This window comes from Platalea leucorodia (assembly GCF_965183815.1).
Source record: "Platalea leucorodia genome assembly, chromosome: 18".
NCBI lineage: Eukaryota > Metazoa > Chordata > Aves > Pelecaniformes > Threskiornithidae > Platalea > Platalea leucorodia.
The window spans coordinates 4851840-4868251 of record NC_138840.1 but is presented as its reverse complement, the minus strand read 5'-3'; the positions used below and the strand labels follow the sequence as shown (position 1 = coordinate 4868251).

Here is a 16412-nt window from a genome sequence, read left to right as displayed (position 1 = left end):
TACTTTCAAGGTCTTTGCCAAGAACTGCACGTTATCCATTAATTCTAGCCGAAACCTAGTGGTAGTTTGCCTGGTTCCCAATTTTATTGCATTTTTAGATCTTCTGAGTCCCTGAAAGAAGCGACAGGCCAATTTGAGACAGCCCCTTTTGTCACATCTGCTCTGAGGAAGGAACCAAAGCATTCTTTCAGATCTAGGAAAACCTCTGTGTTTTCAGCCAAGCTCTACTTTGAAGCTTTGTTTGCTTGTGTTTCCCATTAAAATTTTCAAATTCCAAACAAAACACAGCATGAAAACAAAGCTTCATGAGCTAAAATGGTAAAGGAACGAGATCTGAAATCTTGCAAATGGAAACACCAGCGTTACAAAGCTCTGCGTGATGGATTTATGGCAAAGAAAGAAAAGACCAACTTGCCACCAAACAGGTGCCTATTCTGAAAAAAACAAACAAAAGGAGATGGGAGAGAGAACAGAGAATACTGATCAAATCAGCGCTATTTTGATAAGCATGTGCCTTGTGTTGCTTTCACAGACAAATTCAAAGTAAGTTGCTCCGCTCATGTAGGTTGGAAAACACGGACCAAAAAGGGAAAATGTTTCCTTGACCAATATTCCACCTGTCCCAGCACGAGGGCAGGGGATCAAGATTCTCAGATGCAGAACAACTGTAGAGCAGGTCAGGACTTAAAAGCCTAAATGTTGGCAATCATTTTTATTTTCAAAGGGCCTTAGCCAAACTCTGCTAAAGCGAATGGAAAAGATTTTTCCTGACTTCAGTACTGTCTGCTTCCAAATGTAAGTTGGCAGAGAGACACGCCAACACCCACTACTAGTCCTGGAGGAGAGGGTGTTACTAATTCCAGGTTGTGTCACTAGTGGAGCTTTCTCTTCCTTTAGCTCTGCCAGAGGAACGGGTAACGTGAACATTCCCTGGCCTGACCCAAGTCAGCCAGCTGCATTACCTCAAACGCTTCTTTCCTCGAGCGCTCCACAGGCAGTTCCAGCTAACCCCACTGGTTTTGCACTGAGCCAACTGACGAGCACTCAAACAGCAAGGGAAGCTACTGGGCAACCGGCACTTTGTAAAAACCCACAGTAATTATACAGACGCTTGAAAACTGATTTAAGATCCCAACATTAGTGACTATATTTAAAATATTAGATATTACCCTTAGTGGAAGAGCGATATAAACCACAGTCTACTTGCAGATATATATTAGAAACAGAATCTCTTTACCAGTAGTCATAACTCTCATCCCAGTTATCGAAATGAATTAGCAGGCGGTTATCCACCATGTCCGTGATGGTCGCGACACACATCAGCGACGGATTCTTCTTGTCCACTGCCTCTAGTTTCATTCCCAGACGAAAACCAGAGGGTGTGACAGGCTGAGGAACAGGACATCAGGAAAGGGAAATCAGCCATGTTCTAGGTCAGGCCATTTAAATTACCCTTACAAACTCATTTGTCGCAGGTTGCAACCCTGAAACCCACAGATGAAAACACACTACAGTTACTAGCAAGAGGTCTACAGACAAGATTTCCATGTGTTCTGGCAATGATTGTTACTATTTCTAAAAAAGAGCTGATGTGGCTCAAATAACAGAATCGCCAGGTACACAACAACACTACAGATTCAAAGGCCAAGATGCACACGCCTTGCACCGATGAGTATTGGCTGAGGAAAAGCGCCAGCATTGCAGGTCTGGCCTTATTAGTGGAAAAATTAGAGAGTCTTCAAGGAAAAGAGGCGACTCCGTCGGAAGCAGAGCAGAGCTGCACAGTTAGGCCCTGATCCTGCTGAAGTCAGTGCTCTGTCCCTCTGCAGCGTCAAATCCGCCAGACCGTGGCCTTTGTGTCATCTGAGTGACACAAAATGGCAGCGAGTGTTATACAGGAACTGAGGCTAACAACCAAAAAGAAAGTAACAGTGGGCGAAGGATGAAAAATGCTCAAGATCCATAGCCTCATAATGAATCCCATGGCGCACATGAGTATGCTGCTGGAAACCAGAAATTATTTTGGAAATGATTAAATTAGAGGGAAGTGACACAAATATCTTGAGTGTAGGGACACAGCAAAACAGACCGTTGTAATATATTTAATAAATGGTAGAGTAAATCTTTTCCTCCAGTATTAAGGAGGAAGGGAAACACAAATTCTCTCTCTGGAAAGTCGGTGACTGGGAGAAGGAAGAAAAATTGTACTAGTTTCCTATCTTAAAAATAAATCACAGCAGGAAATGGCTCGCATCTGATTGTACCATGGTTGTACCTCTAACACGAGCATATTAAAACCACGTAAATATTCCGGTCAAAGCTCACTTAGCATCAGACCTATTTGAAACATCTTGGATTCAATATCACCACTTACAGTGCTGAGGGTCTTAAAAAGGCTCTTTGGAGCTGCTTGAGCTTTGCAATTCTTCAAATAGGAAGTCCAATTAAATTCTCCCTCCTTGAAACCTAGAAAGAGAGATAAAAAGATTGTTTTACACAGCTCCGTTACATTCAGATTGGTTTTTCAGAAATGGAAATTACCTGGGAAGAATATGAACTTTGCATGATAACTGCCCTACAATCTTCAGGGGTTATGCATTTCAGCTAAAACATCTCTCTCTTTTCCAGTATAATGCCCAATCATTAATCTCAACCTTCAAACGTTTCTAGGAAATTTAATGCAGGAAAGAAGCAAGTCCTGAACCCCAAAGAGACTCCTTGCTTTACACGCTCATCCAATAAAGAGCTTCTAATTTGACTAACAATGTCAATCTTTGGCAATATCAAAAGGAAGCTGTTTTGTTCTTTTGTGATTCCCTATCTTAGTTACACTCTTCCCTTTAAGCCACTCAGATTCAGTTCCGCAATGAAATCATACTAAAAATGAAATATGCAGAGCCAGGACAACTAGTTCTTAGTAGAATTTATGGTTTCTTGTACACCATTCTATTTTTTTTTCATACCTTTAGGAGGGAGCAGCTTATGACTTGTTTTTTCACACCAGCCAACAGGATGGATGTCTGAGGAATCAGCATTAACCCAGAAGTCATAGCACTCTGGATAACCATCAAAGTGTAATCGCATTCTGTACCCTTGTACCTATAATGAGGGGAGCTCTGATTATCATAAAGGGTCATAAAGAAGTTAAAGAAAAACACTAATCAAACACTCCTCCCATAATTGGATTTATAGACGGAAGTAAATTTAAGATCTCATTTATTTCTCAAAAGTTGAGTTTTATTTTTCCTCATTTACGTCTCCCAGTTTCCATGCTCCTCGTTCCTCACTTCGAACAGTTGAAAATAAAATTGGTCAGTGTAATTTCACTGGCCTCCTATTCCATACTCATGTACATATTACTGGGCAGCAATATCTGGAGTACAAATACAGCCCGAGATCTTTTATGTCTGTACCAGATCAACACAGATTTCGCATAACTGAGGAAGCATGAAAGCATTTTGACTTCCTTATATTTACTAAGTCTTAGGGCCTAATTGCATTGTTCTTTTTCATATTTGTTCATTGTATGCAATTAATAGGTTTACTATTTTGAGTTACAATTGCAAAAATCTGACAGTAGAATTTCAGGCATAGATCCTTAACAACGTAACACTATTCCTTCAGAGTCACCTTGAACTCCTCCCAACCATTAATTAATCGAAGTACTATTATTCTTATGTTTCTACTTTTTATTGAAAAAAAATCCTAAATGTACATGGGACTTTTGGAATCAAAGATAGGAAGAGCAACTACCTCAGCCACTGTGAGAACACAAAATCGAGAGGGGTGTTCAGGATCCAGCCCTTCCAATTTCATTCCAACTTTAAATCCATTTCGGCCTTGTGGGAATGACTGATACTGTGAGGGAGGGGAAGAAGGAAACACTTTTTTTTAATTCCAAAAGAGAGAATCTATTGCAGAGCAGTCATCAAATATACCTAAGGCTTCAAATTTTCAACTCAGAGAAGAAATTCTATCAGTAAATGATCACTGCTTTAATAGGCAGGCGCAGGTACAGAGATCAACAATGGCATGATCACCATATTTCAGATTTACTTGTTATTCTAATTAATCTCTCAAAAACACTGAACCACGAGCCTGTTGCAATTAGCTATGAACAAATCTTTCAGCAGATGCAGAAATGAGCTCTATTCAAACACAAAAGAATCCCCTTCATAGCCTCATGTAGGAGGGCCAGCAGAAACAAAGGGCCAGGAAAGCTAAAATCCCTTTGCCTGTGTCAGCACGAGGTCAGCAGTCCAGGCTTTCCCAAAAGGTAACTTCTCATCTTCAAACGGGAAAAGGGACAGGGCATGTTTGATCTGGAGCCCATTTACACAGTCATTCCGGAAAACATTTGTGTTTTTCAATTATTTGCGGTCTTAATCCAAATTAAACATTTGAAGTATAGTAAAGGCTTAAAAAGAAATCTGAACTGGAATGGAAAATGGCTTACTGCACCCGCTGTGGTTACCTGACTTTCCTTCTCATCTCCCTCTGTAAGGCGCCAACAGCCCTTGGCTTTGCAGAGCTCACTGGGAGCTGAACTTTTAACGTGGGCTGGAGCGCAGGAGCAGCTTCACCGAGGCTAAACCCATCCTCTTCCACCTTCAGTGCATCAGACTACGAAGGAACCCAACTTCGACCCTCCCTCGCAGCAGTCACTTCTCGCTGAGACAATCTACAACATTCACAGAGCTAACCGACTTGCAGTTTTCTACAGAGGAAGGGTGGAAGGGGTGTTGTACAACCACAGCCGAAGCACGGGACATATGAAAGACATTAAGCTGTCCCTCTCCAACATTACTTGGAGATTGCCCAACAGCCCATTTATCCAGAGCTACCCAAGGCCGATCGAAACAGTCATTGTTTATTTCTGAGCGAGATTCAACCAGCATTTTTTATACCCTGGTTTGGGATGAGACTCACAGGGTAGAAGCCTGTTTCCACAGTGCTTCAGGGCTGGAAACAAACGTGGGGGTTTTACTGCCTGCTTGCAACGAAACAACTCATAAATGTAACTGCTGGCTTGAGGACAGTCTCCAATCCTACCTCCACTGAGTTAGTAATTCTCTGCCTGAGAAAAACATAGCAAGAGAGTTGAAAAAGCTGCCAACCTCTCTGAACAGTTTTAGGGGAGCAGCTGGCATCCGTTCCTCTTCTAAGTAGGAAACCCAGTTCCATACCTTCTTCTTTCCAGGAACAACTAAGCAATCAAAAACAAAGAGAAAAATGAATGTTTCTCTCAGATGCCTCCCGCTCTGCCCTCTCTTCTCTTTCTCCTCCCACGTACACGCCAACGCTGTTTTGCTGTTGTACCCCAAAGGAGGCAGTGTTACCCAACTTTTGAGGAAAGGTATGGATTCCAGCAGTAGGAAAACCGTGCTCATTTCTCATTAAAAAAAAAAAATTATTGTATCACAGGTCAAATGAGCTGTGGCACCCGGATTGCTGGCAAACTGCCCATGGAAAGTTGCCACCGTAAAGTTTGGACAAGATATAATAACTTAAAATTGCGGAAAATAATTCCTTCTCCTGATATTTCACAGAGGAGTAAGGGGTTAGATATAAACTAAAAGACAGCACAAACAGGCATATAATTGCAGCTGAAATAAACCCAAAACAAATTAAAAACAAAGTGAAATTTTGTCCAGTTCACATTTTTTATATATATATACACACACATATATTTATAACCTGCTAATACCACAATGCGTCTACTAGAGAGGCAGCTACCAGTACGCAGACGATGAAAACAAGAACTTGGGCAGGTGCTTGGATTCATTCTAGTAGGACCACGGTCAAACACACAGAAAATTACATTTTAAATGCATATTAAAAAACTCCCCCCAGTTGACATATGCTTTAAGGTACATAATAAATTTAACCCAAAGTCTATAATCAATCACATGTTGTTTACAACTTATTTTCTATTTAGCATTCGTCGTCTGTGGCTATGAAGCTCTCCAAAGTCAATGGAAAAGATATTCTTACTGGCTTCAGTGAGCTTTGGATCAGACTGTCTCCTTCTCGATCCTCTACGCTGTGCCCACCATGCAGGCAAACCTAGTCTATTCTGGCTAATACATTTCAGAAGACTGACTGTGGGAAGAGGGTTATGTACCTAATAAGCTATTCTGAATGTGAAATGAGCTCTACTGTCCTTTCCTCTTCTGTTTACTATTATTCATTTTATAATAGCTAGCAAAAAAATCTATAAACATTAAAGAAAAGAGACTATGAGCTTAGCTCACCTTGTTTTATTGGTTTAGTGTTTCTGCGGCTTTTCATATTATTTGATTTATTCTTCTCCTAGACACAGATACGTTAAAAAAAAGTTTAGCAATATTGTTTTTTCCTCCCTCTTTGATCATCTCACAATGCAGGTACAATAAGGATGTAACATGTAACTACAGGACTATTAGCTAGCATTATTTTCTTTTGAATAACCCTGCAAGAACATTAGTAGGGTATGTTACATACATAACTTTGATCCTGCAGTATCCCGAAGTGCTTTACAAATTATTTAATATATGCTACTAAAGTTCATTTAAGTATGGCTACTGAAGAGCAACATGGGCCCAAAATCTCCATTACAATACACAGGATTTGCTTTCTGCAATGCAGGATTTACTGCTCACGTGAGCAGCCTCACTGTAATGCTCCACTTTTCCTTTCAGAGGTTCTTGTGTCATCTATACCAGGGAATGGATACAGAAAAAAAAAAATTCTGAAGCCCTGAAGGAAGCAGAAGCTTCAAGTAACTACTGTCATAGATGAACACCCCAGAAAATAGGGTCTCCCTGTGTCACACTCCAAGCCGGACTGCCATTCACATTTCTTCTGTGGGGTTTTCAAACTCATGTTAATTCACCCAGGGTTTTCATTTCTCAAAGCAAACCAAAAAGGGCAAAATCTGAAATGCAAAGCTGCCTGCCAAACATGGCCCAGAAGAGAGGGGGGGCAGTTGCAAATGAGGAGAAGGGGGAAGAGACAGAATGCAAGTACTTCTGAACACGTATGTACTTAAAAACATCTTATACACATCACAGAGAAAAGCTGAGCAACAAGATGAGTTAAACTGTTCACGGCATCAGAAGTTTCAGCTTGCATTACCAACAACACCTACCCCAGCATCTCTGCATTACAAAAGCACGTGCAATACGTGAATATAAATAAAATGGCTCAGGCCTGAGAGGCTACGCACACGGTAGCAGAACGCAGGCTTGCACAAAGAAGGGCCCCTACAGGGAGTAAGATGCTTAATGAAAGTTAAGAAAAATCAGGTCAGGACTGAGGTACTTCTATTCATCCTCCATTAATACAGGTTTCTAGTAGTGCAGTGAGTGTACATGCAAGAACCTCATAAAAAGCAATCAAACTCTGCGGTTTGACACTAATCTTCAATACCACATAACAGTCCTTGACTGTAGTTAGCTAAAGTCTTTTTGGAGGCATGTGTTTTTATTACTGTGGAATACACTTGGTGCGCAGGGCTATAACTACACCTATGAAGATACAGTCTGAAATCTTGACTTTGACTTCACGTGAGCCATTCACCCTTACGACTCCTCAGACTTCAGAAGAGATATTCTCATCACTGATGGAAATCAGGATCAGACCCAGACCACTCTCATGGGTACAAAACAACCTCCCTCAGCTCAGTTTGCATTGCACAGTATAATCTGAGACACAGAACGGTCCTTGCTCTTCACGGTTCTCTTTAAAAAAAATACATGCAGCCTCATTTACCTCATCCTCATCTGCATTTTCCTCGTCATCCTCAGACTCCAGAAGCAGCCTTCTCTTCCTTCTGAGACGTTTGACAGGTCTGTCAGCCTCATTCACCTGACAGCCACTGCTGGTATTAAGATTTCTACTATTTCCCCTGTTTCTGCAATCATCTGGAATGTCTCTGGTATCACTAAACATCCAAAATTGAAAACAAAATCAAATTAAAAGTGCAACAATACTCCTGCAGTATTCCCAGTGTCTCTGTACCTCTTTGGAAGAATGAAGATGCCTGGGCTGAGAACCTAAAGAAGTGAGTCGTGTTTGCAGGATTTGCCAGATATATCTCTTTTAAAAGCACTCCAAAGTACCGGCACTGCTCTCACCACCAGAGCAGCGCGAGAGAGTTTTTAATTTTGCCTTTTTACAACTCTACAGAAGTTAAGACATCATCCTTAACCGCAGGATGAGAACTGAGGCATCGAGCATACAACCAGCATTTCCGCAGGCTGGGAAGAGAAATGAGGAGGGAGCTCTAGAGAGGAGCTCTCCTCTGGCGGGCACGGGAGCCTCAGGGCTAGCAGGAAGGTCATGGGCAGAGCTGCGCAGGTGGCTCTGCCTCAGCCATGCCACGGTAACACTTGCTCTGAGGATTTCATTCTACTCGCAGCAACACTTTTTTCTAACACAATGTTCTCTTTAAACATTTTTAAACCCAGAAGAGGAAGAATGTTGGGTTTCTTTACCTGTCCCTGTGCTGCTGGGAGCCCATTTGAGTACCAAACTTTCCATTCTCAAAGCAATCCATTTGCTCACAGGTTTGGAAATGAGAGCAGGGCACGTCTTCTCTGGGCACTGCAGAAGCAAAGAAAAAGACAACTATTAAATTAAAATGTTAAAACACCTTTCATGCAATTAGTTCCGTCAAAGTCCTTTTCAGACTTTCATTAAGTGACCCTCAGTATCCCATTGTGAGGGAAGTAATTATTATCTGTGCGCTGGCACACAGAAAGAGTGTACCACCTCATTAAAGAAAACCCCCTTTTATCTGTAATATTTTAATTTTGGAGAAACCCTGCCCCCTGTAAAAGTGATAAAGGAGGATATAATCTCAGGGCTATAACCAGGACACAGTTACAAATCTTTTTCTATTTCTTTATTCCTAGTAACTCTCTAAATTGAAAGACATGTCAAACAAGTCCATCTTGTTTGGATACTTTCAATACAGTCGGTTAAGTTTAAAGACTTCAGCCTTTATACATACGAAAATCCTTTGTAGGCAGCCTCTAAAAATAGCACATTATTGATGACAGACTAGAAACAATTACTTCTGTATCTAGCAAGGGATATACATCAATCTTTCATCTGAATGAAAGCACGAAAATGTAAGGAATAACTCCAATATATCATTTATCTTTACTTTCTCCTATTATTTGAGTTCTTCCTAATGCAAATTAACTTATGTTTAATATTTTAACAAAACACAATGACAGTGATACCCATTACCAGGCATCTGCACTATCCTGATGCATACTTTGCTCAAGTAACCTGACGTGCAAATTGTGCACGGGGGCTCCTGCGTATACGTCATTCCTATTCTGCATTTAGTGGCACCGTTTGTGTGCACTGGTTTGATCAACCCATTTTTGAATGCACCATTAAACACTTTAAAGGAAAAAAAGAAAAACCACACCACATCACACAAGCCAGAACGCTGAGATATGAGTCACCTTCCTTTCTGTTTAAAGCCATTTTCATAGTCTCCTTACCAGTATTTGTACTCGTTCTGCTAGGACGACTGACATTTTTCATTTATATTTGATTGCTCCCTATAGCCCAATAGGGACGTCAGATGGTGCTGGCTGGAACTGGGCAGATAGACTGTCTACGCACAGAGTGCCCGCATGCCTGCTTGTAACACAACGTAAAGCCTCTCCCTGTGCCATCGGGGACCAGTGATTCCAGGCAGGAAAAAGACAAAACAGGGAAAACTTGCAAGAACCAAGAGCGCTGGAAGAGCTCTGCTCAATTAGAAGTCACACTAATCTACGGAATACACTTGGACTAAACATGTGAAAAATGCTTAGTGCGGAGGTGTCCATGTAAGAGCCGGTTCTTCACCTGATGGATTGACATCTCCTGAGCTTGCGCAGACGAGGAGAATGACCCACAATCAGCAGAGGCGTAAGCAAATGCCTGTAAGCGTAGAGTGAATCTGCAGAGCTTACCACGAAATTCGAGATGAGAAAAGCCAGCAGGGAAGACAGGTGCAAAGCCTTCCTACCCAAAACCAGAAATAGTTCCATCAAAATCCTGGGGAAAGCCAACTGGCAGACACTTGTCCAGGCAGGCAACAAGACACGAGATCGTTCCCTCCTCAAAGAAGAAATTCCCTTCACAGGGATGTACGACTTCAGTGACGTAGCCTTGCCTTGACGAGGGATCCAGCATCGCTAACACAGACCTTATACAAAGAGTTATACAAAGAGTTAACGTCCTTTCCATCGCTGCACCAGGGTGCACGGGTGACAAGTGAGACACTGAACAGGCTCCAGCGGCTGTCCCGTGGTGCCTGTGTGTCCCAAGCGAATTCTCAAGTCTCCTGCCACCACCTGAGAAGAAGCCCTGTTTCGGTAGCAGGCATCAGGCAAAGCTATCAAGGGCTCCCTGTGCCACAACCACATGCTGTCACGTTTAACCAAGAGCAGCTTTAAAATATGACCTTACGCTGGACGGCTAACGGTACTCTTGGGATGAAAGCTTTTAATCGCCACTCAGTCCCTAGACCTGGTCTCCATCAGCGTGCTCTGAAAGACACTCAGGCACATGTGCGAGGGAGCTCTACTGAAGCAGCGAGTAATTTAATCAAAGGAAACTAGTGATTTACCAAAGTAAGCGAGGCTGGCCAGCTTAACCAACCGAGTGCTCTGGAATGAAAGAGCTCAGAGGTTAACATACGAATGTTCTGGTTTGAGCTACTGGTTTCTGGATAAACAGAGTAAGAACAGGTCTGCAAAAAACTGAGATATTTCTTGTCCGTTACATCGCTGTGCATGTCCACCAACATGCTTGTATTACCCTGCTAAAACGCAGCTTTTCCCTCATTTCAATTACAGTAGCCTCGGAAACCTCAAAACTTTTATGGCTAATAGCGTAACTCTTGGCATGAGCCAGGTTAGAGGAGACTCTCAAGGATGCTCTTGCAAAGATAACTAACCGTACCGGGGATTCATCCTGAGCCAGGAATCCTAGTTTAGCATAGCACTGTGCCATCCGTTCATGCTCCACACTGCGTAATGCATGCAACCAGAGAAAGGAATAACGCTGGAAACCCCCGCCACCCCTGAGAGCAGTCAGCTAAGGCACAGCCATACGAGTAAATCAAACAGTGCCAGGTCCTGCAACTCAGCCACGTGCATCTTTAGCACAGCCCCACGGCACGTCTGGCCCAGGGCACCTAGCACCGTCCCAAGCACGGTTCAGGAGTTAGCATGGAGCTGAGACGCTGCCCAGTGGGTGCAACCGCTCTGTTTTGGAGGCTGAGAGTATTTAATAAGGTATATATGACCAGACCATTCTGGTCTCAAAGTCCCAAAACAGGCAGTTTAGTTTAATACAGATGCAGACTTAACTGGTGTTGTGAGAAGTAAATCACCAGTGTTAAGGAGAAACATTGATGTCATTGCTGATCCACTACCCTGGAAAGAAGGGGCTCCGGCTTCCCAGAAGCACCACATAAAGAGAACCCAGGACCTAAGTTAAAACTCAGCGTGAGAGGGATGTTTGACGACATCGACAAATCTAGCCCAGCTCCTTTATATAACCACACTTACCTTCCACAAAGGCGAGCACAATGCATGCGCCAGGTACTGTTATGACTACGCAGTAATTACATTCACTCTAAATACCCCTAAAATATTTGAAATAAGACAGTGACTCACTCCACATGCTGCGCCAGGGAGCACCATGCTACTGAAACACACATTTCAGACCTGTTTCTAGAAGCTTTTTCAGAAACTGTATACTCTCTTCCACAGCAAAAAGCTCACCTTCCAAATCAGCGCTAGAGGCAGTGGAAACGTTGATAGCAGCAGGAGCAAAGCTGGCTGGGCTGGCATTTACTGCTGAAGCTGAAAGAGTTTTTATGGCTTCTGCTTCTGCTTCAGTAATGATTTCTAGCAGTCCAAACTCATTTAAACAGAACTGCAGGTAAGAGAAGAAAGCAAGCAAATAAGCAGTAGTAAAAGGGCGAGGAAGGGGGACAGGAAGGAATATAGGACTCCCTGAGGAGCACCGAGGTATGGGACAAAAAGAAATGGCCGTATGTACATTAAAAAGCATTAAAAATAAGTAACAACAAAAGTGAGAAACACCCAACACAACTCCTCCTCAAAACACCACCAATGGCCCCCAAAAAACCCAAACGATGCACTTTGTTGTCAACGAAGGAAAGCAACGTTAATTCTACCTGCTTTGGATGGGCTCGCCTTATAAAACGCAGACCTCCGACGAAGACATCAGAATAAATACCCTCAGAAAAGCAGTTTAAGCCAAAACTCTGCTCTGACGGTTCAAATCATTCCAACAAAAGCAATTACATTTATTGCATTATGATGTACAACAACTTCCCTAGAATCTGAGTGCAAGCGGGAATCGCCCAGCGGATGTTGACAGAAAGGTCACGTTCCAGGGGGGAACTTGTCCGATACGTCCCCCAGCTGGCGCTGCCTGGGCTTTAAAGACCTCAGAGCACAGCGCCAGCCGGGACCGCGTGAACGCAGTGAGCATCTGGAGCTGCAAGAGGCCAAGCGGTTCTCAAGCCTCCTTCAATGACAGTTGACAGTCTGGTGGGAAGTGGAACTTCCCAGAGGAGCAGAGGAATGCGGGGATAAGCAGAGGCTGTTCAAGACCAGCAGACACTCAGAAATAACTAGCCTTTCTTCGTTTGATAAGCTCGTCCTTGCACAGGTACCGCTTATTAGTGAAAGCCACAGTGAGGCCCTGACCCACAGAAAGAGGGGAGAGTCTCAAGTCCAAACCCTTTCCAGACAACCTAGAAATACACCTAACAGGGGCCACAGGCAGTGCAGGTAGGTAGGTACATGCACCAGTATGGCCAGGAGTCAGTGTCCAAGCTCCCAGTCCCAGCTCCCCCAAGTTTTGACCCTTAAACCCTCCGTCAGCTGCTGGGGTCGGCGACCCTCCCAGGGCCGTTCTGCTAGCACAGCCATCCTCCGCTCCAGCGCAGCTCCTGCCTACCAACCCCGCACACACGCTGCCTGCCCCACCACGGGCCAAGGGTACATTCCGATGCAGAACAAGAAAACCCCTCCAGCCACACAGCGAAGCGCTCACTCCACGGGGTAGCTATGGAAAATGATACGCGGCGGACTTCAGAGACTTTAATCCTTTAAGCTTAAAAAATGTCTTAGGCTGTGAAGGAACACTTCATCGGTCCAGATAAAATCATTAAAGTGTGCCAAATACTGTCAATGTGCATCTTTTACTAGATTATTTTTATTAGATTTATTATTAAAAAATTTTAAAATTGTCTTTCTGATGAGCAAATAGCTCTAAAGATTACTCATTCCTTGATCTTCTTTACTGTCTGCAATACGGAGCTGTGGAACTCCAGAATGAGAGAGACAAGTCAAAGGTGGGCTGCATTTGCAAGCTCTGCTCCCAAGCTTTTATTCATAGCACTTTGTTAGTTTGAGATCTTTACTCAGCCATCCGCTCTTCGCTCAAACCTGCCAAACCCAGCTCAAAAGCATTTGCTTCACCTCCTCATTGCACTGAGAAGCACCATTCTTCCTCTACTCCTGCATGTTTCCTGGGCTCAGGATCCTGCCTCCAGCACCTTATCAAAGCCTTATCCCAAATGTTCTTCCCCCTTTCTCTCTTTTTTATCTGAAGCCTGTATTTAAAGCTTCAAAGATGCTGGACTTGCTTCTGAAAAGCTCACTTCCTCCTCTGCAGCCCTGAAGAAACAGAGCATCATTTTTATTTCAGCACGAAGAGAAACAATCCATTTCAAAGAAATTATAATTCTAACTGGACTGAGTTTCCTGCAGGAGACCATCCAGTTTAGAGGAGAAACCTCTCACTTTCCTCAAATGCCAGAAGAGCAGCAGCGCAGCAGTGCAGATCCCAGGGGTTCCTTGCTATGGCCGATAAGGACAGCTCAGCATCACCAGCAGAAGGTCAGCGGAAGGAGCATCTCCAGATCTCTACACGCCATTAAGCAGCAGAGCGAGCGCGAAGCAGAGCGCGCAGCTGGAGGTGGGGAAGGGTGCCAATGTCATTTTGCATTAGCAGATTAGTCTCTGGGGTAGTGACACTCCTGCATACAAATTAACAGTTCTGATTCAGCCCAAACCAGTGAAGACAGCAGGCTGGTACTTCCTCCTTTAATAACTTGATGGCGTACCTGCAGCCACATGAACTGGTGAAGCCCAGTCCAGGCCCCAGAAAACAAAGTTTGCATTAGAAAAACAACGAGCATCTTTATTAACAGGCTCTGATCTGACGCTGAGGACTGGCTGATCCATGGAGGCAATCTCCAGTTTCATCCCAAGACTCTTCAAGGCAATATCCCTCATTCCTAAGTTCTGGAAATGCATAACTGTGCTACTATCAGGACTGCATCTTCCTTTACACAAAGGGGTTCAATATAGCGCGTTTGCCGATATGAAATCCATGCAAATCCTCCAGAAACAATCTGTCCTTCCTGAGAATTTTTTTAAGGGAATTAAGGAAAAATACATTTCATTGTACATGCAAGAACTGGAATATAGCAGGTAGAGAGGGGAAAAAAAGATTTAAACAGCAAAACCAAAAAAATAAAAAAGTGTTTGGCATTTCTGCAGGGGAAAAAAAACCAAAGTGTCTGGCATCTTAAGAATGAAGTGGCTTCCTGTGCAGCTAGTTATCATGTTCCAGCTAAACATTTCTACCACACTCACTAACCAGGGTACTCAGTGCTCTTATACTTGATCATCCAATCTAAAACAATACAATATTATTTGGTGTCTTTCAGTCCAATAAATAACGTGGTGCTTTGTTGATTCTCTACTATTACGAGGAATCAATGAAAGTGAAGCTGTTTCGGCAAAGGAACGTTACTGCTGTGTAAGAGAAAAGCTGTGGCAATACACTGTTCAGCTATTTAAGAAGCAGAAGTATAATGACTTTGATTAAATACAGGGCAGAAGTTAGGCCACTGCAAAATAATCATCCAAAGCACCTCCGAGGAGAAGTCAGCGGACCCAATTCCATGTCAGTCTGATGGGAGCGTAAACCACTGATCTCAAAATACTCCAAGCATGCAAGTTCATCCACGTTCTCGCGACATGTGCTAGCAGAATCGTTGTCCCCGCAGCCTAAGTGAGGTCTGGCAGCCCATGCAGACGACTTCTCTGCACAAAGGGAGGAAGGGAGGAAGGGGAAGACTGTCAACACTTCCAGAAGGTCGGGGTCCCGATTCTGAATGCCTGACGCGATACCAACAATCTGATTTCTCAAAGCTCTCAAGTCCCTTCAGCTCCAATTTACTTCACTTGAAATTGATTTCTCCCCCCCTCCCCGAGATTCAGAGCTTGCAGCCTTGAGGGCAATTTTACGTATTCATTTTCAGCCATCAGAAGTGCAATCGAACTGAAATAACAGTTGAAGGTAATTTGGGAAACAGTCAACAGACACTCACCCTCCTCCCCCCTCCAACACAGAACACCAGTTTGTGACTATCAGATCTTGGTTCCCATTTACACCAGAGCTGCATTTGTCACTATCATGAATATGTAAAATATAGACAGCTGTCAAAAGCTGCAAAAAAGAACCACTGATGTGAAGAGAACCTAAAGACTCAACCCCACAAATTGAGAAAATTTGTCTTTCTGAGAAAATGTCTTTCTCATGCTGGGCTGAAATTAACGGGATTTCTTGCCTGAGTATGTTGTATGGACACGACTGAGAATTAGGAAGATCAGGCCCATAACTTCTATCAGCAGAAAACAATTATTTAAAATACTTCCTGCCTTTAGAAATCAATTGAGCAAGAAATTAGAAAGGGAGAGGGAGTATCACCAGGCTTTCAGAAACATTAGTAGAATTTCACCACTTCCTTGGTAATGGCAACCCACTTGTTTAAAACAAAGTGTTTTCTCTGCACAACTTTTGTTTGCAAACGGCAGAATATATTGCAAATATTTTGCACTGCCAAATGCAGGGTGGCCGCTCACGTATTTTGTGTTCCTTGGTTTCTTACTTGTATGTTGCTACCAGGCAAGGTACCAATGCCGTCTTTCCAGTCTAAGGCATTCAACATATCGAGGTCTGCTGTCGGGATGCTGATGATTCTCTCCAAGACATCCTGTTCCATCTTTCTGCTTAGTCTTTGGGTTCTTTATTTAATTTTAAGAAAGAAAACTAGGGTGTGAAAACAAAACAAAACAAAGAGGCACAGAATAAACAGGCCTGTTGCTTACATTTCACAAGGGGTTTTCAGAGCAATACTAGTTTCAAAAGATGGGAAAAAATGTCAAACTTGCATTTTGCCCACGACACTTAGGTAAATACGAATAGAAAGTTAAGAGCATTAAGCATATGTGCAGTTTGAGGACAAAAAGATAAACCAGTAAGTTTTAACAATTACTTGATTTGTACGGTGGTTTTGCCAACTA

General features: G+C 43.0%; 1 protein-coding gene across 1 annotated transcript in view; it reads right to left on the bottom strand.

Moving 5' to 3' along the window:
• LOC309598608 (lethal(3)malignant brain tumor-like protein 4) overlaps positions 1-16111 on the bottom strand; it is a gene marked incomplete at both ends in the record, with an annotated part of 37439 nt that extends 21328 nt beyond the window's left edge. Inside the window, 10 exons of the mRNA XM_082329348.1 lie at positions 1238-1389; positions 2375-2466; positions 2964-3099; positions 3754-3858; positions 5118-5206; positions 6255-6312; positions 7753-7924; positions 8478-8586; positions 11781-11934; positions 15998-16111. Coding sequence (XP_082185474.1) covers positions 1238-1389; positions 2375-2466; positions 2964-3099; positions 3754-3858; positions 5118-5206; positions 6255-6312; positions 7753-7924; positions 8478-8586; positions 11781-11934; positions 15998-16111 — 1181 coding nt within the window. The remainder of the gene's footprint in view (positions 1-1237; positions 1390-2374; positions 2467-2963; positions 3100-3753; positions 3859-5117; positions 5207-6254; positions 6313-7752; positions 7925-8477; positions 8587-11780; positions 11935-15997) is intronic.
• Between the last annotated feature and the right edge of the window lie 301 nt (positions 16112-16412).